Source organism: Ptiloglossa arizonensis, chromosome 4, assembly GCF_051014685.1.
Source record: "Ptiloglossa arizonensis isolate GNS036 chromosome 4, iyPtiAriz1_principal, whole genome shotgun sequence".
NCBI lineage: Eukaryota > Metazoa > Arthropoda > Insecta > Hymenoptera > Colletidae > Ptiloglossa > Ptiloglossa arizonensis.
In genome coordinates, this window is record NC_135051.1 from 14,224,608 (window position 1) to 14,251,295 (window position 26,688).

The window sequence follows — 26,688 nt, forward strand, 5'->3', positions numbered from 1 at the left end:
GGTGCAATTTTTAATCATACTTTGCGATTACCCTTAAAAAATCATACATTCGATGGAAAATTTTGTTTCTTCCGAGGCCCTAAATTCCTATTTGAAATTCGTTCGTTTCAACCGGAAGCAGTGTTCACATCAAAAACCGTTCAATATCTTGCTGTACCGGTTGAGCAATCTCCAAACTAAAATAACAACGACAATGCTGTGCAAAATGTGGTCTCTCGAGTTGGTCGTATCTTGAAACACGGCGGAATAGCGGCGAATAGTATTCTTAAAATATTCAACACAATAGAAGATGCTGTTCGCACTCGACCAAAGTGAATCCAACTTCCCGTACACGTAGCCGTAGATATATCGGTGTGCGTTTACACACACGTGCATACACTTTGGCGCGCGAACAGCCAAGCTCGTGAGTTTGCCAGAACGAAACTACGTGCGTGGTCCAGATGCATGCAATTTTGACTAGATTAACGCTGCATTATTCAGCTAATTAACTGCTAGGTACGCTTCCTCTCGGTGTTTTCGGTATCTCCCTGAAAACAACGTCGTTTGTCTTGCGCCTCTACTCTGAGACACTCTGCTACGCTCTGTTGTAGGCTCGAGGCTGGCTTATTCCGGTTATCTAGGTATAAGTTAGCTCCCCACTGCAGTAAGAACCGAGAGCTTTCGTGTTTGAATCTACACGAGAGACTTGGCTTGACGTGTATTATTCCACTAATATTGAAGTTCCCTGCGCCAAATGAAATAACGTCCAACCGTTGGTGAACAAATGGAAAACATATTAATTGATTCACGAAACGACCTTGGACGTACATATAACAATATTTCAGTTGGACTTTTTTTGTTCTTCGATCGGTTCGTTTTCAGTATTATCATCGAATTGTTTCTGCTCTCGATAAAAATGTGTTCTTCGAGTGTGGGTAAACTTCAACGCGAACTAACGCTCGCGATAAGCAAACAAGCGAGGAAGATAGTTCACTCGATGCTTTGATGTTCCCTATTTAATTACAAGGATCGAGGTAAATCAGCCATTGGCTAATTACTATTTGGTCAAAGATCGTTGGTCAAAACTTCGATTTCGATCGCCGCAGCCTGTGAATTTGTAAATTGGAGAACGTTCCGGAGTGATCAGAAATAACGTTCCAAGGTGATCAGAAATAACGTTCATTCAACTTAGATTCTGCAATTTCTAATTTTCTTTACTTCGTGTAGCTCTTTATCGTATTCTTTTAATTCGTTTCATTGTCTTAGGTCCCTTCGATAAATTTACAGCACGAAATAAGACTATGACACCTACTGCACATACCACGAACATTCTCGATAAGTACCACATTTAATCAGTGAATAATTTCCTTGTAAATATATGTAGAACGATCACTCGATATTGAAGCAAAAGTAAATTATTTCAGAAATCCTTGAAAGTCGATAGAAAAATACTTATCAAATTTAATTCGCTCTGTCATCCATATCTGATACATAGATAATGTAACAAAACCGTTCTCGAGAATCTTACTTATTGTTTCAAATTCTGAATTACGTGTTTCGTTACACGTGAATGAAACAACGAGTAAAAGTGTCCCGTTTCGTTATTTCCGGTCACCTTTGCGCTCGATGAAACGAAGACGTTTCGAATCGCGCGTTTAAACTAAAAAAATAATCGGTCCTTTTCGGTTAAAATTTGGAATGTAACCTCTCCAGACAAGATGGTGGTTCCGTTTGGCCCTACCGAATGTTCATGGATCGCATCAAAAGGAAAATCGTGTGTATTCTGAGCACACGGAACGTATCAAACGTTACAACCGCCATCTTCTTCGAGAACATTAGACGATATTGCAGTGACGTTCAACGTTTCCTCTCAAGCGCGAGCTCTCCAAACTTTAGGCGAATCGAGGATAGAGCAACAGACGAAGGGAGGCAGCAACCGAGAAACGAGAAAGCTGGGGGGGCAAAGCAAGAGGAATGGCTGAATATTCCTCGAGGACGGACACACAGTGGCTGGTAGCATGGACGTCTAAGCGCACGCTGATTTAGGAACTAAGGTATAACACTAATATAGAGCTATCTTCGCTTACATACACGCACCCATACGTACGCGATAAATGCGCGTTTTGCAGAATATACACGGCTATATACCGAAATCGTTCGTTAAAACATTTCTCCTTAAAACTAGGCTTTACATGCTTTTACGAATTTATATTTTATCGTACATACACCGTGTTCCATGAGAAGCTTAACGACGTATTTACAAGCACATTTACCGTATGCACAGGTACGTGTACATTTGTACGCACAAAAGTTAAACTTTGTTGATCGATAAAAATATGTTCGAATATACGTTTTGGAAAACGGGGTCAGATATTTGTGATTTTTTAATTTGCAATTCGTTTTTACAATCGTTATGTACTAATTTGTACAATTGTTTGGTATATTCTATATTGCTCTGAATAATGAATTTAATGACGAATTTAATAACGAAACATGGTCAATCTTATATGAAGATAAAAAGTCGATAATGTAATCAATTTTTGTAAGTATTCGAGAGATTCTTGCGAGAGAAACTCTTTCCCTTTTTGTCACATTTATAGAGCTCTGCTAGTTGCTTAGATTGTTATCTACGATTCCGAAACACCGCGGTTTATATCGTTACAACAGATTAACCAGTAAAACATTAATCGAGGGAAGAATATCAAAAGCTTTATTAAATCACAAGCAACGATCAAATATTAATACAGTAAAGCAGGAAACAGGATACGTTACGACTAATGGTGCTTTAATATTTTAGTTCTACTTTAATTCGAGATAATTCGTAAAAATGTTGTTACCCGATAAAAATGAAAGTATTCATAGTTCGTCCAATGAGACGAGACACCGAATGCAACGAGTGCACGTGACTTCATAGTACTCGAATCCAGTGATTACTTAGAACATTTTTTCTAAACTTCATTTTTATTTTTTCGTAATTTAAATTATTTGATTTGACAATTAAATTACTTGTATAATCAACGGCACATATAATAAAGAAAACTACTTTTTCGAACAATTTCTTCTTAAGAAAGTACGATAAATGTAGAATAATAACGAGATTAATGAAATAATTGGGAAAAATTAATTTTTTTATCAAAAATTTTTTCTAAATCGCTGTTTTAACTACTGTTACTACGACCACCCCCACCGCCAAACGAATAATGTTAAGTTCCTTTAAAAAAGGATATAAATCTTATTAAATCGAATGAATCAAGCAACTTGAGGGAAATCAAACGATTCAAATTGAGTCAAGTGGTTCGAAAACAAACGTGCAGTGTAATTTGCGAATGTTCTTTCAAACTGTATAACTGAGTAAGAGTCGTTACTGAAACTGAAAAAAGTAGACCAATAGCTGCAAATCATTTAACTTATCGTGCAGACATTAATGTAAACATTGGTATCTTGTCTCTTTGGATGGACTATAGTAACAAAATAATCGTCCTTTTAAAAGAAAGAAATCTTCGTTAGATCTCGATTAGAATATAAACTGCTGGTGTACAATAGTGTGTTACTTGAGAAAAACGAATATAGTGTGAAAATTAGGTTAGATGTATGTACATACTCGAAGTGCAACTGTTTGATGTTCACTTGCTGAAACACGAGCGAAACTGACAATAAATACGATCGAATGAAAAATACATGTCCTATTTAGATGGGATGATCGAGTGTATATGTTTTAAATATTATGGCAGAAGAATTTAGGAGATGTCAATATAACATTCTTTCGACATCTTGCTGAAATAGTGAAAATGAAGAAATTGAACAGTCGAGACAGATAAAATATGTTTGTTGTTTAAGATTTAAAACAGCATGGCTATAATCTGTGACGAAAAATGGTTCTAACATCATAATCGAAAGCGATTTAAACAACAATTGAATATACTCTAGAACCATTATTGGAACTAGAAAAGATCCTAGTGATTCTATAGTGGTGTATGAAAATTATAATACACTAGTTCTTTTTAAATCCGGGTCAAACAATAATAGTATCATACGGTTAACAAATTGAATTTATCCATCAGAAATTCGTCTAAAATCTACCAATATTAATTCACATGCAGGAATCCATGTATATTACTCTTACACAACAACGTTCAACCACACGCATCAAAGTTAACTAAATTGGGTTATGAAAGGTTTAATTCAAAATCAACGCAATCGTCCCACCTCCATGGATTTTCGTTAAATATTTCATATACACAGATGTATGTGGTCGTCATCAATCTCCATTGTAGTTTTCCCCTAAGTCTATAAAACATGGGGTAGAGTGGGAGTAAAAGTGGCAACTGGAGAAAATCAAAATAAATTAATAACTTTTGAACGATTGGAGATATTTCAACGTGACTTTCGTCAAAAATAGCAAAAATTTACTACTTTCAAGCGATGTATAGTTTCTACGGATTACGATTATTTTACACAGTTCTTTTACCTGTTCAGAAAAAACTACCACAACCTACATACCTATCTACTCTTCTCCAACGAACTATCAAACTTTACGTTTGAAGTACTTTCCAAGAAACAAAATTCTTCAATCGAGAGTAGTAACTGGAAGATTGGGACAATTCATAGAATCTAAAAGCGCCGAATTTCATAAATTGTTTAATAACCCACAAAGCCTCCGTATATTTTGTTCAATCGAGTTACATTAAAAACAAAAAGTGTATACATACACGAAAAATACCAATCACCTACAGAACGATCATCTCGTTTCTTCCAACGTTACCAAATTAACATATCCATCTTTCACGAACATCGACCAGTTAATCTCGATGGAGTTTTTATTTCTCAAAAAGTTAGTACCTTCTTGGACAAATGCTGCCATAGATTTCATTGATAATCACAGCAAGTATGTATCATGCGCTCCTTTGTGAAACTGTAACTAAAAACCAACATCGAGGGCTACTGAATAATCGAACGCAAGGAACCACCAGGCTGTAGGTATCCATTACACGGTCCTCGAACGTGACTTAATATTTCATAATCGAGCCTCGACCGGAAAGAAAACGATTCCCTCGTTCCCCAAGGATTTTTACTCATCGAATCTCCTATCGAACTGTATCTCGCGAGTGGTCTCCTCTCGGTAACGTCTCTGGGAGGTCGACTTCAGAACGGGTACCACAGAACCATTTCGTGGGAATTCGAAGGTATACGAAGGTATACGAGACCACGAGCATTCTCTCCGGAGGGCCAACAACCAAGCTGCAAGTAGTGCGATCGCGTTATGTTGCAGACTGGAACTCCCGTTAGCCGTGTGTGCCGGTACGTACGGGGACTCCTACACCCCCAGGACCCACCCCCTTGTTCACCTACGCCTCAGCGAGCTCCCTTCCAACGTTCAACCCTTCCTTATTGCAAGTTCTACGGTTCGTGCATTAAACTATGGAGTTGCCCAGGCATCGACCCAACCCAACCACCTACCATCTGGATATGCGGCCCGCGCGCATATACGCTATGTACATTTCTAATCAAGCGATATTGTAACTGCGGTCTAACCTCCAAACACCACGGCCTCCAGCACCTCCAACCCCCGGCTTCGCTGCCTCCCCACGACCGCCGACGTCGTTGCTCTCTCGTACTCTTCCTCCCGTTTCTCTCGTCCCTATCGTTACCACCCACGATCGCCTTGCTCCTCCAGCCTCGTCGGAGTTTCGAGCACCCCCGAGCAACAATTCACAAAGCTGCTAGCATCTCCGGGTGATTTTCACGGGAATTGGAAAAGCGTAGTTGAAAGATCGAGTTACTCTTTCGAGAATGAGCGTCTCGGGGTTGAAATTTCACGTTCGAGGAACGTACGAAGGACATCTATCTTCGTCGTTCAATCATGGTGACGATTGCTCGAAGAATCGATCGCTGGGTGCGTATATAACAGGTTCCCTCGATATGTTTTGTCGTTCGATGAGAGACGAAGCTATTGGGTTCGTTGTTTTATTTTTCTAAAGATGGTACTACTGTTCGATGAACATGTGTGAGGTTTCGTGCAGATCTCTCGACTCGTTTGTATATTTACGGTTGTTCAAAGTTGAAGTGTCGTAGTATTCTTTTATATTGGAGAAAACGACAAAACTTATTGAACAATCTAGAATGTACAGTTAACGTGAGTAGTATTTCAGTTATCGCGATGTCATCTTTCAAGGCATATCATTAAAGTACGGATAACGTTACGTGTCATAGATATCCAATGGGGGAAATTTGAACTATGAGGTACATTTTGAGAACAACTAACGTGAGTAGTATATCAGTTATCGTGATGTCATCTTTTAAGGCATATCATTATGTCATAGATATCCAATGGGGGAAATTTGAACTATGAGGGACATTTTGAGAACAACTAACGTGAGTAGTATTTCAGTTATCGCGATGTCATCTTTTAAGGCATATCATTATGTCATAGATATCCAATGGGGGAAATTTGAGCTATGAGGGACATGTTGCGAACGAATAAAGGTTTCGAGCTAAAGTTGAAATGATGGAAAATTGACACTTTATAAAATCGACTCGACAAGCAATCTGTTAACCGATAGAGACGAATTAACTCGGTATTTGTGCACGTTCGATGTCCCCGAATATTGTAGTAATATAAGTTACGTCACGTTTGCAAGTGTAGGGCAAGATAGATTAAATTGCCTCTCTTCGTTTTTAATTACGCGTATATAGACGTTTACGAGCAGAAAATTACACGGTCTACGAGTTAATTAGGTTACACATGGGGTGTTTCAGAGTTATGGGTGTAAACCACAGCAGTTGTAAACGAGCTAATAAAAGAAAGCTACCCCACCAGATACTCTAATAAGAGACATTTTTTTCTGATTTCACGACTAGTGGTGAGATCAAGGTTTCATTGAATCCCGATGAATTAACATTTATTTAAACATTAATTCACGAATACGAAACGATTCTTAGTTCGGAGACGTTTGCGATCTTGTGATACGTGTTTGTGATTATTTGAAAAGTAAAATGTGTGAGACGTCGACTAATAAATTTTGTATATAATTAGGAGAGACAAATATCTAATTTGCTTTCTAATGGCATCTATCAGCTAGTTGTATTTGTATTATTTATTCTACAGCACAGTGAATTTAACTTTTACTTGATCATTTACAAAAGATTACGTTAATTTCTAAATTCAGAATATTTTTAAGAAAGCATCAGCCAAAACGAAGAATAGAAATATTCTAAAATGATTTAGATCTATTTTTGTATCGAAAAAAATTTTTTTAAGAACGCATCGATCCAAAATAAAGAATAGAAACATTCTAAAATGATTTAGATCTATTTTCGTATCGAAAAGAATTATTTAACAACCACCTTGTTGCGATTGAATTTTTCATAATAATTGATCCAAGAATTCTTTTAGTTTTAACAAAATTTCATCGTCAGCTTAACGATAATTTCCTAATAAAAATGATCGAACGAATACAAACGAGAATCGTGTATCAATATTTTTTTGTAACACAGAGCTAAATGTGCAAATTAGTTTAATACAGCGTAAGCCTGAAAATGATTTACAAATGGTTTGTCTTTCGCGAAAGGAGAAACTCTAGAAATGTTTTTGATATCGAGTTCCTCAAGTTAAACAACGTATATCGACAAACGGAATTGCGGTTTGTGTCTTCGACCAATCCCCTCTCTGCGAATTTCTCGGAAAATCAACGGACTCTGTTACTACCATTCCTAACCCATGCAAATATGGCTGCTACTGCGTCGTGACTGCAATCGACTCGAAATGGAATTCGTGTGCAATCGTAGTTGAAGTTATGCAATCACGAAGACCGCCATAATCGTGGAATAAGACATTTAATGAAAAGCTAAGTGCACAGACCGCCGGGCAATTGGTAGCGGAATCGAAATTAATTTTAAAATGAAATTCAAGGCACACGATATATTCAATTATACTCGCACGTGTTTTTCCCTTTCGATGTGGAACGGAAATTCAACGAAATAATACTTCTCTTCGTTATCGAACCGAGTAAATAAATGTGGTTCAAGAAAACTCGCGTGAACAGAAAATTACGTTACAGCTCGAACAAATTTTTATCTTGTTCGACTTTGACGCCGCCATTTTGTAAAAGTACCGGAAAATTTTACGAGAAACATTACATTGTTACCGAAAAAATGATCAAATCGGTAATGAAACTATCAAAGGCCATAGTCTTGTCGAGAAAAATATTTATCGATTAAAATACGATTCAGCAGGTTCGAGATACTTTGACCATCTTGAAATAAATGTATCTATGTTTCAATTGAAGAAATTTATATCGAAGATTTCCTTGGATCGCTTACACATTTTATTTTAAGTATCCATGCCTTTTAATCAAAATTGTTAAAAGTAACGATCGTGTGTTAACCCTAAGTGTACATCTCCTAAAAGCTGCATCGATATTGCTAATTTACACAAGAAAAATGCATACTCGAACTCAACTTTGGTCCATTATTCGTTTCACAATCTGCCATTTTGTACTAAAACAATTGATAAAAACATCGACGAAACCATCACTTCGTTTTGAACTACCTTCGAACTGTGCATTGATATATTATAAATACTACTTGGTAGCAATTTTCAGTCATAAATTTCTAAGAAATTTTACGCGTTTGTGACGTCAGCCATTTTAGACGCGAAAAACCTAATAGCGTACAAAAACTAAAATTTGATCGTTAGAAAAATATGTACAATATTACCACACGTAGGACGTTTTATCGTTTCGATAAAATTTCTATCGAATTACTCGTCCGTAGGGAAAATTCCATTGAATATGAGGGTCCATTTTGTGCGCAGTTATTTGACGCTCGATTAATGATACGAACATTACGGCACACGCCCACCCTAAACCTATGTTTCAACCCTTACACGCCTAAGCACCATCGTGGTATTATGCGATTTTGCAAACGATAGATCCACATAATCCGTAAAGGATCGTGACCGAGAGAGAAGAAGGGAGAGGTGAAAAGTTGAGAAAGACGGCGCAACCCCTTGCACGCGTTTAATCGTTTAATCGTCAAACCTACGGTAACACTCCCTCTAAAGCTTTAACTGTCGCTTGTAATCAAAATAACAATTAAATCTCAGCCGATAATTCATGCATTCAAATAACCTCCATGCTTTTTAATAAATGTAACAGCGGAATGCTAAGAAAACAAACAAGATGGATATCGCTGGATATTTTTCGTCTAGTTTCATAAGTCCCAACACTTTGGTCATCTTCTTGTCACTCTTATAATTCCTCCAAAATTGATACAAGACTTTTACAAAACAGATGAATCTTTTATCGAAGATGAATTTTCATGAAAATTATATTTGAGCCTCGCTGTCTTATAATTAGTTCCTTCTGTGGATTCAGCTGTTTGTATTCTAACGATTGCATGTTGTAAGTTATATATTGTCAAATGTTTGCGAATCATTGTCGTAGAAAATATTCTAGAATCGTTAGAATAGAATAACTCGTGAAAACTCTACTGATCTATATCCATTTCAAAGACACAAAATCCACTGTCATCTTCTTGAATTTCTCACCCTACTCTTTCCACTTTCGACTTTCTTGCAAAATTACTCCAATTTTCAATTAACTGATGTTTTCGATACTTTACCCTAAAACACAAATATCGAAATTCGTATTGAAGAAGTTCGTGAACGTACAAAGAGCAAATCTAATAGATTGCTCAATAAGTTTTGTCGTTCGGTCAGAAATGGAGCTATTAGGTTCGTCGTTTTATTTTTCTAAAGATGGTACCATTTGATGAACATGTATGAAGTTTCGTGTAGATCTGTCATACATAGTAATTTTATGTAAATCTGTCATATATAATAGTTTCACGTAGATCTGTCGTATATTTACAGTGGTTCAAAGTTAGTACTAAAAGTAATACTATTTTTTTATACGAATCTATTTGTTTAGTACGTTCATCGTTTTATTTTTCTAACGATGGTATATCTAGGTTCGTCGTTTTATTTTTCTAAAGATGGTATATCTAGGTTCGTCGTTTTATTTTTCTAAAGATGGTAAGTCATTCACACTGTTTGATGAACACGTGTGAAGTTTCGTGTAGATCTCTCATACATAGTAATTTTATGTAAATCTGTCATATATAGTAGTTTCATGTAAATCTGCCATATATAGTAGTTTCATGTAGATCTGTCATATATAATAGTTTCATGTAAATCTGTCATACATAGTAGTTTCATGTAGATCTGTCGTATATTTACAGTTGTTCAGAGTTAAAGTATCATAGTATTCTTTTTACAATGGGATAAACGACGAAACTTATCGAACAACCTAGTATAACATCGGTTGCTCTTCACAGACATCGAAGTCCCCCGGAACGGGTCCATGGAAGAGATCAGAGCAGATCAGTCAGCAGCGTAACCGATTCTGTGAAAACCTGTTCCAACGAAAAGCAGTTCTGGAACGCGCAGTTTTCTCACGGTGTCTGACCACTGGTCATCTCACGAAATGCACGAGAAACGCACAGAGCGTAGTCACCCTTGACGAGTCACCACCAGAAGAGTGAAACTGGTCGGACCGGGTTAAATAACAATTTTAATAGCTTTTTGCGCAGAGTAACATTTTCTCTTAAATATCACTATTTACGACCGTTTTTTGACAGACAGTTTTTAATTTCTAGTTGTCTCACAAGGGATGATCACCAACTTGGAAATTCTAAAAATTCTAACATTTTGGAGATACGTAGAACAGACATGGATACGTGTTATGCAATTTTCTTTCGCTGCCCAAATTCACTTTAGATGGTAGAAATTACCCCTGAAATATTCGCTTATTTTTAGTTTCTTATTGTAACATGGAAACTGTACAAGATAGAACAAATTTTCAGACAAAAGTTACTTCTTAAAATCAAATTTATCATGTGAGAAATGATAGATAAGAATATCAACTTTGTTTATAATTTTTATTCCGCTGTTTAAGAATATTGACAAATCATTTATCGCATGATAGATCTAGTTTCGAGATGTAACTTTAGTCTGGAAGCTTTTTTTTATCTCCTATAGTTTTCAAGTTACAACAAAAAAATCAACAATAGCTGAATATTTGAAGGTCAATTTCTACCTCTTAAAGTTAATTTTGGTAATAGAAAAACATTGCATAATACATATCTATATATGTCCTGTATATCCTCAAAGTAAGACAATTATATGTTTATGAAAAAATATTGTATACTGTACCGATATATTCCAATAATGGAAATAAAAAAAGGATAATAATAATAGATCTAGGAATATTTGTTAAAACATTTTGACAATATATAATACGCGAAAAAAGCAATAATGGGTTTGTTGTTTATAGGTTAATATGTATTTTAAATGACATTATATAATCCTTGAAAGAAACTAAGAGGAAAGGATTGTTGATACGTGTTAAACATACGAAAAATATTATAAAATTTTACAGCGATATAAATACAATTTAACAGCAATATTAAGCGAAGTTATTATTTTCTTTTCTTATTGTAATTCTTCAATAATAGTGTTTTATCTGTTATTTTCACTAATCAAATATTTTACCCCATTTCATGAAATAAACTTCAACGAATATTGTATATTTTTAAGAATTCTGCTATATTTTGTAAATTTCAAGATTTCAAGACCATCTTCGGTTCTGTTCAATGGATATCAGTATATTTCCTATAACAAAACCAACGAATTATATTGAACAAACCTTACACAACAATCGAATGACCTTCGTTCCACTTATTGTATTTAGAATTTAAAAAACTATCATTTCGTTAATTTTTATCGGTAAAAAGTAACACTTGTTCGTAATGTAGGTATTATTTCCTCTCTCTTGGCGGAAAATATTTAAAATATTGTCTTTCAACTTCGATACACATCTACATTTTTCTTCCAAACATCTTTGTACCGGGTCAAACATTGACTATTGGCAAGTCATTGATAAAATTGCTATTTGTAAATCACAAACTTGCTCTTTATAAATTATTCTATTTTGTATTATTATAAAACGTATCCAATTTAATCAATTAAATTTAAAAAAATAATCATCTTAACACAATTGAATTTGTTACAATATTATCCAAAATTTCTGCCAGAGAAAAAAATTTAAGTCCAATTAAAAAGCAGATAATCACGAAATGCACAACAATGCACATTTACATGAACTTATCTTTATAAAACCGATTCATATTTTCATATTCTTCGCAAATTTTCCACACATACCATATTACACAAATGCTCAATGGATACGTATTATTCGCACCCAACGAATCAATATTTATTAAAAATAAAAATTTGTACAAAAATTAAAAGAATCTCTCAACTCCTTTTCCCCTATTTCTTGCACAGTGTTTCTTTGAACGAACAAAATTGAGATAAAATTTAAAAAAATTATTACAAGTAATAAAAACCGGATATAAAAGAACTCGAACGTTACTTAAAAGCGATATCTTTACGAGTACGCGCCCCACCCCGTACAAATTGAGAAACATTATGAATAATGCATCGACAAAACGGTTTCCTTCGGAAAGCTGGTTGCAACGATGACCACAGTCCCACCACAAGCAGCCTCGAATCTGTTAACAATTCGTCCGTAAAAACGATCGAAGGGGTTGCACGTTATTGCGTTACTGGTTGCCAATTGAAAAGGAAACGCGCAATTTGTCTCGAAAATTCGAGAAGGGAGCAAAAAACATTCTCATCCGCGATCGAGAAGACGCAGAATAGAACCTGTTCTTCCGGGCGACTTGGGGTGACGCAGCTCTGGACCACCCCGGGTTTCTCACGGTATCGTGGACCAATGGTCATCCTCCGTGGTCCCGAAAAATAGAGGAGCAGGCTCGCGCATGGTGGGGAATGTTTAGAATTTCGCGAAGAAAATTCCGCTTCTTAATCGCATACATTAAACGACGGGAACTAGTTTCGCGTATTTCAAGGGACGAAAATCTGGGTCTGTCGGTCAGTATCGGGGATGCTGCGGTCCACGCAGCATCCCTTCTGCTCGTAAAGCAATCGCTCATAATCTAACAAATTCCTGACAGTTCTCGACCGTCGTGCGTGCCGCACCGTGAACCCCACCGGGTCGTAAAAAATTTTATCACTCTCGGTGAAACGCCGCGAGAGATTTTCTCGGTGTCGTTTGAAATACAGTTCTCTGGTCTGTGAAGCATGTCGCTTCGAAGTTCGGTAATCCCGTACGCTCGCGTTCGAAAAATCCTCTCCTCGATGGACCTGCAGGCATCGTTGTGACCGCAAACGGTGAGTATGATTTATCTTCTACGATTATTTCTACATAAAACTCGCGAATTGGAGTACGTTCAACAACGTACGATTACACCGGGTGGAAAAAGAGTAGATACCCTGGAAATGAAATTCGACTTCGACTACCATGTAAATACAAATCGACCGAACGACTCCACCGAGACGAAATATCGAACTTTACATCGAAACATTATATTCAAGGGGTAGTAAAAGCGCTCGAGAGTAATATTCGACGCAAAGCAATATCGCGTTACATCGTGCACCGTGTTCGATGCTCGCGACCGAGCCAGTTTAAGGTTAGAATTATTGATCTAATACTCTGAGGAAGCTAAGCCGAGTGTCTACGTCGGCCGTGAACGTATCTTATACTTCCCACACCACCGTTCACTCCCCACCTCCCCCGTCCCACCCCCAACCGAGCTCAAAGCCTCGAGCTTCGCAGCCCCAAAAGGAACCCCATAATTAATCGCGTCCCGAGCGAAACACCCTCGAACAGAGGCGGCCCGTCACTATACCTAAATGGATTCTCTATAGAGTTACGGAGGGACGTGTGAAATCATATTTTTGAAATGGCTATCAGTGTCTTCGGTACATTTCCTTTGTATTCGAGCTAATTTCTACAATGCTTATCGTGCTCTTTCCCGCGGGGTGAGTTTAAAGGGGTCCTCTCGAAACTCAAATGGCTGCTTTTCGGAATCAACGTGCGCGATCCTGCGAATCTATTTGTTTCCGAGATACAGTGACTTTTAAATAAAGCTTACACCGTAGATGTAAATGACGAATCGAAAACGGAAACTCGAACGAGTGTGAACGAACAGACACGAATCCTAGTAACGTTACCTTATCGAATCTTTGAGTGAAGTGTTGTTTTCGTACTCTTTTAAAATTCTAAATTTAGATAGCAAATTGAAACGAATTTCTTTGAAACGAATTCCTTTAAGAGAATCTCTCTGAATCTCTGTCAGTAGTATCAAATTATCGATTCTCTGAGTGAAGTGTCGCTTTTGCACTCATTCACGATTTACCATAACCCGGTTGAATCACTGTGAATGCTCGCTGTGAAAGAATTCTTCGATCGGGACTTGCTCTATCTGAGAAGTTTATTTTTCGAGATACGTTTATAAATAGTGCGTTAGTATTTTAGAATCACGCGGTACAACGACGTGAAACAATTTTTAAATCATTGGCTTCTTGACTTTGTTTCGAAAAAGTGAAGATACCTTGTAAGATCGAATTTTTTGAGATATTTGCTCGTTTGTATATATATTATTATACATCTTGGCTTTCTTTCTTGGAAGCAATGATAAAAATGGAGTTGCTTGAAACTCTTGCGCGTTATATCTATAATATTGACGATGATAAATGTTTTTGTACGCATGGTTCACGAAATGGACGAGCCAGAGTTACCACAGAATATCGTATCAAAATTTCGTGATAATACAATAGTGTCTTAAAAAACTTAGTAAAAATTCACTGAAACCGTATATACTTTGTTACCATATTTCGTTTCGTTGGTTGTAAGAATATCACGCATCTTTGGAAAATAAATTTTTCCCATAAACATTTTTCACCATAGCTTCACTCTTTCCACGACCATACCACACGTATGGAGTTACAAACGACTGGACCCAATCCACAATAATAACCGAATCAAATCCAAGACTATCGATTCACCATCTACCTGAGTATTTAAACAGAAACTATCGAGTTGTTCAGAAAGTGATTTCGTTTTCCAAAATGGAGAATATATAATTTAACGAAATGTTTATACACTCTAAAAAAAACGAAATGACTTTCCGAACAATGCAATATTTCTATCGAGCAACCTTCTCGAAATATCAGACGCGGAAAGAAAATGTAATCTCGAAGAAAACCAATACGAACATTTTCCACCAGATACGGAGCTTCTCTCCACCAAAAAGATGAACAATCGATCGTAACAAACTCCCCTTAAAGTGTCCACTTCCCATCTAATTCGGTGTACGTGGTCCGTTTTGACCGGTTTTCTGGTTCCTTTTTTCGCGGTAACACCCGGTCGAGAAAAAAAAAAAAAAAATACTCTCTCGCTCGGGAGGCACCGGTCCGTTTGAAAAGAGTCGGTGCTTCGAAAATGTCACCGATCGGGAGCAATTAAGGAGGGCGGGAAACGCGAACATCGACAAACACCGACAAATTAGATACATACGCGGAGAGGGTTCAACCTTAGACGAAGTGTTAGGTCGGTCAAGCCAGGTTGGAAACTACGTGCGGCCGGTGATTACGTCGATCGTCGAAAGAACAAACTCTGGATTGGATTAAGCACACGGCTGCACCGGCACCTTCCCCATTTACCGGCCGTGGCCGGCGCCGCCGCCACGGTTTACCATAAAGTTTACAACTTCTGTCAAGCTCCGCGCCCGCTGTAACCGTACTAGAATGACGACAGACCGACCCTTTGGTCGTCGGTGTCCCTCTACGATCCGTACACTTGTGTCCGCCCACGCTGCACCCGGTTGCACACACAGCACACACGTACGTGCAGACACGGCGCAAACGTACACGGACACACGTACACGTTTGTGTTCATCGAACGAGTGCATCCACGGAATTAACGACTGCGCTCATTGTCCGATGAAAACATCGGTGATTGGTCGAAACCGGGGGAGACTTTGCTCCGATGAAACGAACAGTTGACAATTACGGGTACTCCGATGGATTTTGATGTTGAAGGTTGGGGAGGGAGAGCAAAAGGACAGAACCGAGGAGAAACGACTTTTGTTCTTTGGAAACACGGTAACTCTCTAAGGGAGATTGGATGCACCGTTTGGGAAGCTTGGGAGGTCCGTTCTGGTGTATGGATAATGTTCCGCGTTGGGTGATGACGAATTTGGGATTCTTTTTTAGCGTAGAAGTGGGCAATTGAACACGGCGTAACTAAATGCAATGATTGTGCCGGAACGGATCTCTTCAGGTCCCAATAGTACACTACCAGAAGTGAGTTTGAAACCAGCTGATATATTCTGAAATTATAGTGATCCGAGGAGAGATAGAAAACGTTGACATGGGTCCACTAATCAACTCTGTCGAGGTAATTTGCGAATTTGCGCATGTCCTATCGCGGTGATACACAAAAGACTTGCTTCGTATTCGTTAATTGTGGGTGAACGAAGATCAACGAGAATATGTGTCTGGAACACTGCTGAGTGGGGATTATTTGGAAACAATTGCAAAAATGAATACTGATAATGGAATATAGTGAGTTCTATGCAACGAGGGATAATTTCTTCTATTTTAGAATCAGTATGATATTTGAGGAATGAAAGCAAGTGTTATTTGTGTTAAGAAGACGAAAAAGTGTACACTATGAAAGTAATTTGCTTGTGTCAACATGTCTGTGTTAACTGGATATTTTAGGTCTGTTTTTATAAGTAAATTCTAAATTCTTTTTCCAAATTACCCTGTATTTATCATGTGGATGTATATATTCATAGATAATTGTCATCTATCTGTAAATGGAATAACGTTTTAACAATTTTTACGCCGCTTCTCTTGTCTAATAATATAAATAAGTGAAACAACTCATATTTACCAAATGGAAAACTTTGAGACGAAACCTAACACTTTTGAAAGTATTGAAATTTAAAAATAAGAAAAACTTTATGGAAAGGAGAAACCATGATGAAACAAAGAAAACATTACAGTGGCATAAGTGATACATTATAATAGTGTAAATTTAAAAAAATTCTTTTCTCTTTCGTGTATAAAATCGTATATAAAATCCTTCGTGTGTAAAACTCTGTAAAAGAAACTCTATAATTAAATATTTAATTTTTGTTGAGTAGAAGGGTGTTAAACTTAACGTTTGTAATATATCCGCTTCTGTCGCTAATTTATAGATATAACAAAGATACGTATAAACTGTTTAAAAAATAGATTACAAAAATGCATAATAAATATACCAAGAAGACTAATTAACCGACACTCTTTTTCCGCAATTAGTGCAACAATGTTAAAACGATATAAAACGTTTAAAGTGCAGTTTCATAATATGAAAGAAGATTATACTACAAAATGAAAAATATTTCTGCAAATAAAGCACATTACAGAATAATAAAATAAAAAAAATCCAATAACTACCATTGTGCTTCGCTCTACGAAACCCTATCAAAAAGCTGCTGCTTACAAAGGGTCAAAGAACCAACAAATGAACCAACGTTACAAATTTATAATATTAATGAAATCTACCAACAACTGAAGACTATTCTATTTTATTTATTTTCTTTGCTCGATTCTTCGTCTCGATAACTATCCACGAACAAACGTACAAAAACTGCGAGAAAATCTTCAGAAAATGTTCAAAATCGAAACGCTGATATTTCAACGAGGATCAATGTCAACAAATACGCACGAAGGCTCGCGCAAAACTTCCATAACTTGCATCATGGCGCACCCAAAGCCTCTAGGGTAAACATTATGAAACGTAGCGTCCCCCATCCGTGGGAGTCGTTGCACGAGGGTTACCAACCGCCCTTTCTTTAACTCGCAACTAAGATGGCAGTCATCCGGTCGGCCATTTAGTTCAGCCATCCCTCCAGTACTTCTTGCGTCGATAGAAGCCTACGACTGTGTACGAGGGTAGTGTTATACGAACACGAGGGATGTGAGAAAGGTATAGTCATCTTCTCCGTGTAACATTGGGGCCAGGATAATTTTCTCAATTTCGCAGTGTCTCCCGCGGGGTCAGTCGTTAAAGGCTCTAAGTGAGATTCCAGGGGTTGTGAAAGGTTTCGGGGAAGGGCTGGTAAGGGTTAGACCGTAAGATAGTTTGATAGGCTTGGTTGCCAGGAGACCTCTAAGGTCCTAGCCCGGCTGCCTAATGCCGAGAAAGGCTACCGCAAATACATATATACTTCAGGCTTATAAGTGATCCTTACCTATGTATCTCAGCGTACAGTGTAGCCTATCTATCAGGTAGAACTAGGAACCAGCAAATATCGATGCAAATTAAATGATGCTCCTACCCCGAGAGATGTTAGGCTCTAAGGATTTCACGATAGACTGTTAATGTTTCAGAGAATACTGTCTCGCCCATGCCCCAGGACGAGAATAGCAAACGGTCTCGCGTTCTAAGGCATTGAAGCCTAGTTTCTTTGACGTTACAACGAAAAAGTTCGACGGATAGGACAGGTTTGGGGATCAGGACAGGGTTGGGGTGTTTTAAAATTACTCTTAAATGGTATAGGGGAACAGTTACCGCGAGAATGGCAAAGGTATCGAGCATCCGATCAAAGGACGAGAACAATCGAGCGAACTAGAACAATTCGTTGGGAACTTGTTGAACTTTCTTCATCGCGGGTACCGTGTTCTCCTCAATGGTGAGCTCTTGAAGTCGAACGCACCGAACGGGAATTGAATGGGCCACCGATGGTAAACGCCACCAAGTTGCGATCGTCTCTAACTTCCTCCACGGGAATTGAAAAGAAACGGAACGATGGAATCGGTGTTCCTCGCGTCTTGTAAAATAATCTCGACGTTACGTTCCTCGATGTGACTTTTGTAAAAATAGAAATCTCTGCGCGGGTAATTAGGTCTATCGATCAGAGATGAACGCGATCGTGTAAGAACTAGCCTCTGCGTCGACGGGTCACGAATATCCCGCATGAGCGATTTTAGCGGGCAGGCATTAATATTGTATAATGTACCGACATGTATACCTGGCAGACAACGAGTATAAGGCTACAGACACTCTCGTGGCCAATGGCTGAACGTGGTAGTCCTGTACAGAACAGTTTTACCGATAAGACCCATCGTGTTTAACAGCCGCCGGCTAAAGCACCGCTTCCCCTCCCCCGCGCTCTCTTAACCACCACGCTCATTCACCATGGGACACAGACTGGGTGTTACATTCTGTACACGCACAGAACTACCAAAGGAGATTCTATAAAACTGTTCCAGCGATGACGTCAGAAACCACCGACACGGTTGCGGTTTACTGGCGAAAGTTTGCTCGCACGTCGTGTTACACAAGATTTCCGGATCTTTTAGCTTTCGATTCGAGAAGAAACAACTTTCGAAGTCAGGATCGGAACGTTTTACTCCTGAGGAAATTCGAATCCGTGATAATTCATCGCTAATTTTCGTCGTCGATACTACAAGATGAAATCATTCGCGAATGTAACACCAAACGAAGAACAGAGACAGAGGTTTCGTGAAAAGATACAGGAGAGATAATTACGGAAAGGAGATGTAAAAAAATGGAAAATTCGTAAACGAAATTACAAATCATCCCTCGGTGGGAAACCAATGAACCACGAAAACACGGTTCCAAGAGTGTGAAGCATGCGCGAACAAATCCGACGAATAATCGCGAGAAATCCCTTTAAAGCGCGGCATAAATTACGTCGCGTGGTGTGTAAAAAAGAACGGAAGTTTCAAGGTTACGCGAGACGTGGCGAGAGAGAAGAAAAGAAAAAAAAAAAGGAGAAGAAGAAGAAGACTCGAAGGCGGATTTTCTTCGGTCCAGCGGGATTCGCGTAACCAGCTCCTGGAGCGCAAGAAACGACCTTAGACCCGGATCAATAGAAGAAGGGGGGTTGATACTCTCCTAGGGGAGAGGGGCGGGTGTAAGGGGCGAAGAAGCACCATGGGAGGGGGTAGCAGCCAAGAGGGTACTGGCGGCAAGAGGTATGGAAGGGGGTGAAGTGGAAAAATCTTAGGTTTCCCGCACGGTGGCAGAGGGAGACTGCTCGAGAATCAAGGTGGGGGTAACCTTAGACAAGAGGCGTGGTCTGTTCCTATTCTCACCCCCGGGTTTCCACGGAGAAGCAACCCTTATAGCCGACGTGGTGGCCATGGACGTCGACTAGAACATTCACAGAGAACAGATGCGGAGGTGGTGGAAGATAACTAAGTAATATCCTTAAAAATTTCTCTCTTCGTCCGCGGTTATCCCATCGCGTCCACGAAATCCACTTCTTTCCCGGTTGACGGTTCTTCGTCGTTCCCCCTCGTAACGAGATGTGTACGTACCGTACGTCCAACGAATGGTTCCCCCGCACCAAGAAAACGCGCTCACGACGAATATTCTGCACCGAAACAACCAGCAGCACGTCTGCGACAGCGTCGAACGAGAGTCTCGCGGCGGAGCTTTTTTATCGGCTAACCGGTAGACGAAGCCCGAAGAGTAAAACGAACCCGTAGCAGCCGTGCTTTTTTACGGCGCATGCGGGCGTTTCAGCAGGAACGAAGTGGGGGTCGAAAGAGAATCGAACTGACCGTTTGTTTTCCACCCTCCATCCCGCGGCCTGAATTCGGGCGCAGCTTTAATTCGGTGAAAGTGAGCCAACCGATACGTGAATCTATCATCGATCCGATCCAACAGTTTTTTTCTTTTTTTTTTTTCTTTTCATGAAACGTTAATCGTGTTTAAATTCCATCCGAGGATGGTCTCCAATCGGAGAAACTGAATGGAGATTCGACGAATTCGGAACGAACAGCGAACGAGACTAAGAAATGGGTGAACACACGAAATGATCATTTGTTTGGATTTTAGTAAAGTAATATAGATTTATTACAGAGTTTCACGAATCATTTTTTTGATTCTTTCATTCGAGTTGTAATAAACTTTTCTTTTATCAATTCTTTCTATACAAGATTTGAAAATTGTGAAAGTTAACTGCATATATGAACTTTAGTTACGTTATGGATAAAATACTCGTTGAATAATACAGAGCGTATAACGAAGGAGAATTTCGATTTACTGTAATATGAATTGTTTTATACCGAAGTCGATAAAGTGTTGACGATATCCATAATTTTCGAATCGTTTACGATAATGGACGAGGGAAAATTATAGATAAAACTAAGCAGTTTTAACCATCAATAATGTTATAGTAATACAAATTTCCAAAATATTTTTTCCAGTTGAAAATACAAGGTTTGTTTGATTTTTGAAAATGTTACCGTAACATTTATTTCTATTGGTGTTATAGAGAAAATCGAAATACATTTATTTAACAAATAATAACGCTTTTGTTGACAATTTATCGAGATTGAGGAATATTTGGAAAAGAACGTAAACAGTAGACTAATAATGCCTTTAAATAATAAATATAGACGATGAAATGGCTCGACCGTACCAATGCAGCTTCGATTTAACAAATCGATATGCAAAATAGATTGCAATTTCTAAATCCTCGCCAGTATGCGTTGCAATTCGTTCCAAATATTATTATATTATATTCAACTTCAACTCCCAATTACCACACGCTTTCTCGTTCTAAAATATCAATAAAAATCACATCATTACCATGGTTTTATTTCGATCCTCTCTGCAACACTAAAACGAATAAACGGTGTAACCGTTTACAAAAGTCGAATCAACTTAGCTCTTTGAACATAAAACCAATTGCTTCGTAAATTTTTATTATCGTAGACCATTTTATACGTGCAACTCTAACCGATTACAGCGAATGGTCTAAAAATCGTCAATACCCTGAACCTTGCGGATCGATCGATGGAAACACTCGTGCTATACGAGGGTTGTCCAAGTGTATTAACCCCCACTATATAAAAACAGTATTGGAAGAGAGCTGTCGAAATTTTTGCATCATGTTAGATCGAAATTGTGTCATACAAAACCTAGACAGTGGACAGAAGGAAACATTCGTGCTATATGAGGATTATCAAGCCGTGTATTATGAAAATCATGTTATAGAAATATCGTGTTATAGGAACACCGTCACCATTTTTGCATCGTGACGAATCGAAATCAATAATAGACTTAAGCGAAACTTAGAGACAGTGGATAGACAAAAACATTCGTGCTATACGAAGGTTATCCAAATGTATCAAGTCGTGCTATATGGAAATCGTATTATAAAAATATCGTGTTATGGAAAAACTGTCATTATAAAAGTATCGTCTTACAGAAGAATCGTCGAAATTTATAAAAGTATCGTGTTATAGAAGAATTGTCAAAATTTATGAAAATATCGTGTTATGGAAGAATTGTTAAAATTTATGAAAATATCGTGTTATGGAAGAATTGTCAAAATTTATGAAGATATCGTATTATAGAATTGTCAAAGTTTATGAAAATATCGTATTATAGAAGAATCGTCGAAATTTGTATCAATATCGTGTTATAGAAGAATCCTTAAAATTTATAAAAATATCGTGTTATGGAAGAATTGTCAAAATTTATGAAGATATCGTATTATAGAATTGTCAAAGTTTATGAAAATATCGTGTTATAGAGGAATTGTCGAAATTAGTAAAAATATCTTATTATAGAAGAACTGTCAAAATTGATAAAAATATCGTGTTATAGGAGAATTGTCAAAATTGATGAAGATATCGTATTATAGAATTATCAAGGTTGATGAAAATATCGTGTTAAGAAGAATCGTCGAAATTTATAAAAATATCGTGTTATAGAAGAATTGTCAAAATTTATAAAAATATCGTGTTATAGAAGAATTGTCAAAATTGATGAAGATATCGTATTGTAGAATTGTCAAAGTTGATGAAAATATCGTATTATAGAAGAACCATCGAAATGGATAAAAGTATCGTGCTATAAAAGAATTATCAAAATGTTTAAAAATATCTTGTTACAGAAGAACAGTGAAAACTCCTGAGAATATCTTGTTATAGAACAACGGTCGAAATTTTTGCAGCTTGTTGCGCTTAAACCGTGTTCACAGAATGTCGTGAAAGACTCACGTGTACGAACAACCTCGAACTGCTTACCATAAAACGTGATCGTTAATTACCGATTAAATCCCGCGTAACAAAAAGTGGCGTAGGTGGACCCTGTACACGTTATCCCCGTGGCAACTCCGGCAGGCCAGAGGAAGTAATCAACGCGCTTATCGACATGTAAATCGTACGATTCGCGACGCAGACTTCTGATCGTGCGTGGCGTTACACACGGGAGCGTCGCGAGGGCCAGGCTACGGTAGGCATTTACACGTACAAATGTGGCAGTACGAAACGTTCATACATTTCGGTTACATTACCGTAGACATCATCGGATGTGTTGACGGGAAATACGAGCATAACTCAACCGGGGCTACCTGCCGGGATTTCGCGAAAATCTCTCTCTGTCTCTCTCTCACTCTGTCTCGCCATTTCGCGTCCATCTTTCTCCCGTGGCCGTACCGTGCATTTTCTCTCTTCATCCGTCCCTAGCGCGCAGAGCCTCTCGCAATATGTGCACACATATCCCCGGTTCTATTTATCTCTGTCTATTTCATTCTGCTCCCCCCGGTCCCCCTCTTTCACCATTGCAGCGAACCCCTTCAGTTCCTCGCACCGTTTCCACCAATGCGCTGTCTTCCTCCGCCCTGTCTCTCTCTCTAACGTTGCACTGAGTGATGACGTCATTTCCTACGGCGCAGTATACATCTCGCAGCATATTTCCGTCAACCGATTAAGATTCGCCCGACGTTCGACCGGGAAACGAGATTTTCGGAGAACACGGCCGCTGCCACGAAGAAGACCGTTGTCCGTGATGGGGGGGAAAAAAATTGTTCATGCAAATAACGTCAGTCAACGAACGATCCGGGTTCTGATTTCGCCCTGTCTTTCGTTGTAACACGTTTCCCTCTTGTTTCGAGTTTCGGGCGCGGTGCGGGGACAAGAACGGCCATATTTGTTCGAAATCGATCTAGGAGTCACATTCGTTTTGCCAATACTACATTCGGAGAGAACAAAAATCGTTGTTGATCTTTTTAGCGAGAATTATATTAGAGTGTACATCCCATCAAACATGGAATTTCATCTAACAGAGAATATTTTTTCGAGAATCTTGTTCAGAATCGTAAGGAAAGGCCTGTTACGATGGTGTAATAACAAAATGTGAAATACGAGAATATATTATTTGGTAATTTGCAGAACCATCGAATCCTGTACAGTGTGTATAATTCTGAGAAAGATATATGAAAAAGTTGCAGTTAAAACAATAGAGACAATAGATATCACCTATAATATTTCATCTCTCTGCGAAACATATTCTACCTTGCATTGTACTGTTAAATTTGGTACTGTGTTTTTTTTTTAAATGGTTCGACCGAGATTTATAAAACCAAATACCTAAGATTATTAACGATAGAACAGTACGTTACTATGAACAACGATACTATTTTTTAATTCTATCGACGTTCTCTGGAACCCCCGGTATATGGAATTAGAACTACAGTTTATTTACTCAAATTTTTAATTCGTTCAGAACGTTGACTCACCAAGACTAATATTACAGAATGGCTGTTGTTTGTGCGTAAAATACTACCGAACGACAAAACTTATTGAACAACCTGTTACTAAATATTTGAAAAATCATTTTCCCAATACAAAGGTTCTCATTTCTATTCCGATCGATCGAAACGAACAACAATTAAACGTTACGGGACAATGGCCTCTTTCAAACGCATCTAACATCTGTTTCGCGTCCAGTTTAGTTTAATATCAAGAACCGCGTAAACGCACAATCGGACAATTTGCAATTTGCCCCCACGAATGTGATGCTTTTACTGTTATGGCTACGTAAAAGGCGAATTGCCCTCGAATTACCATACCCCTGGCTCCTCGATGCGCTGACACTTTCTCGCGTAACTACATCGCCATTTATATAAATCGCGACAATGTTACGTCCGTAGCGACGCTCGGGGACTTTTTAAGCTCCGATTATGCGAATCTTTGTAATCTGGGACATCAATCCCAGACGCGAGTTCAATTTACAAGTGCCACACTCGGAATTTCAGGTAGTTTTCAACAGCGTCGAATTTAAAGTTAAATTTGTTTCCGTACCACGAAACGAACACTTTCAATCTCGCGAAGAAAATTTCGTTTCGTTAGGATCCAGTTGACGGACACGCGCCACGTGCCAAGTGCATTCACGTTTTTACCAAATGGCCAACAGTCCTCGAACGAAGCGAACCTTCTTTGAAGCTATTACCTGGTAAACGACCGTTTGATTACACTTCAGCCGCTTCAAATTACGCGAGAGGAATACGAATTGGATCACACTTTACCGGGAGTAATTTAACCGCTCCTTTAAGAGAGAAACGTTTACGTAAAATTAATCGAGGGAAAACTTGGAAAGAGTTTCGCGAGCTTAACCATCTTCGTGGAAACGCTCCGCAAACTGCTACGAGCAGCAAATTGGATTACACAGATTCTCCTCCGGTCGTTTCTCTCGAAGCAATTGCTACTTCTGCTTTTTCTAGAAACGAAAAGGGAAGAAAACTCTGGAAAGTATCCAAACTGTCCGTCGTTGCTCGCAAATCAACACCAAAGAACGTAGCGCATTCACTGCATCGTAACGAACGCAGTGTCAGCTCGAAGATAACGGTGCAACATTCGCGCACACGAACAGAGACTGTTTGCCAACCACGTTGCTTTTTACACCCTTTACACGATCCTTGTGTCCGTGTACACGAAATAACATTCGATTCCAAGACGCGGGGACGTGGATTAAAAAAATCTAATCGTAAATGCACATTGGATTACTATGAAATTTAAAAGACAGTTTCGTACTTTGCTGTTTTAATCTACGTAGTGTTCCTTAAAATTTACCATATCGAACATACTGATGGGAAGATAATTACAAGTTCGTAACTGCTTTCTTTCTCGGTTGTAGTCTTTCGTAAAATTTAATCAAAATTAGTTTCTCGCGTTAGAGTGAATGTACAATACTTGGAGAAAAAGTAGCTAGTCCTTTTTTATCGATCTTTCTAGACGAAAACGAATTTCAGAATTCTGGAAATGTCGAGGAAGATCAATACGGTATAGCTACCTATCCCTAGGTGTTATATACGCTATGTACTGTTGGTGATGTACAGTCTCTTAAAGTTGCACGTTAGAGGCAGTGCTGGATGGCCTTGAGTAAAGTGTTGCGTATATGCGCGAACCAACACCATCGTTCGTATCGTGATTAGTTATTTAATCGTGATTATTTACAATTCGTTGTTGCATCCGAGAAAAGTCAAATAATCTTCGTATACTCGCCAGTTCGTTCGAATCTTAGTACCTTTCCACTGATGTGCATCTTTCAACATCTGTAAGATGAAGATTGCAGATCTGTGTTTGTTCGATAGTTTTTCATTAATGAAAACGTATCGATAACGAAATATAACGTTACGATACCAAACGGTTATCAAGATATAAGTCGTCACTGGTATTAATAACTTCGAAGATACTTATCTATTAGGTTGTTCGGAAAGTCGTTTCGTTTTCTCTTGGTGATAATGAAACACGATTTTTTTAGAGCGTATAAACATTTTGTTAAATTGTATATTCTCCATTTTGGAAAACGAAATGACTTCCCGAACAACCCAATAGTTTGACACAAATAACAATCGTAATTCTAACGTTGAATAGCAAACCGACAAAGATTCTTACGAGGGACGACGAATTTTCTGAAGGAGCACGTCTGTCTCACGGTTGCAAAAAGTTGTCGCCAGAGGTTG

General features: G+C 38.3%; 1 protein-coding gene across 1 annotated transcript in view; it reads right to left on the reverse strand.

The window, feature by feature from the left end:
- LOC143146121 (uncharacterized) overlaps positions 1-23,636 on the reverse strand; it is a 39,140-nt gene extending 15,504 nt beyond the window's left edge. The window contains exons 1-2 of the mRNA XM_076310131.1: positions 23,535-23,636; positions 20,021-20,301 (exon numbers count right to left, since the gene is read on the reverse strand). Coding sequence (XP_076166246.1) covers positions 20,021-20,301; positions 23,535-23,636 — 383 coding nt within the window. The remainder of the gene's footprint in view (positions 1-20,020; positions 20,302-23,534) is intronic.
- Between the last annotated feature and the right edge of the window lie 3,052 nt (positions 23,637-26,688).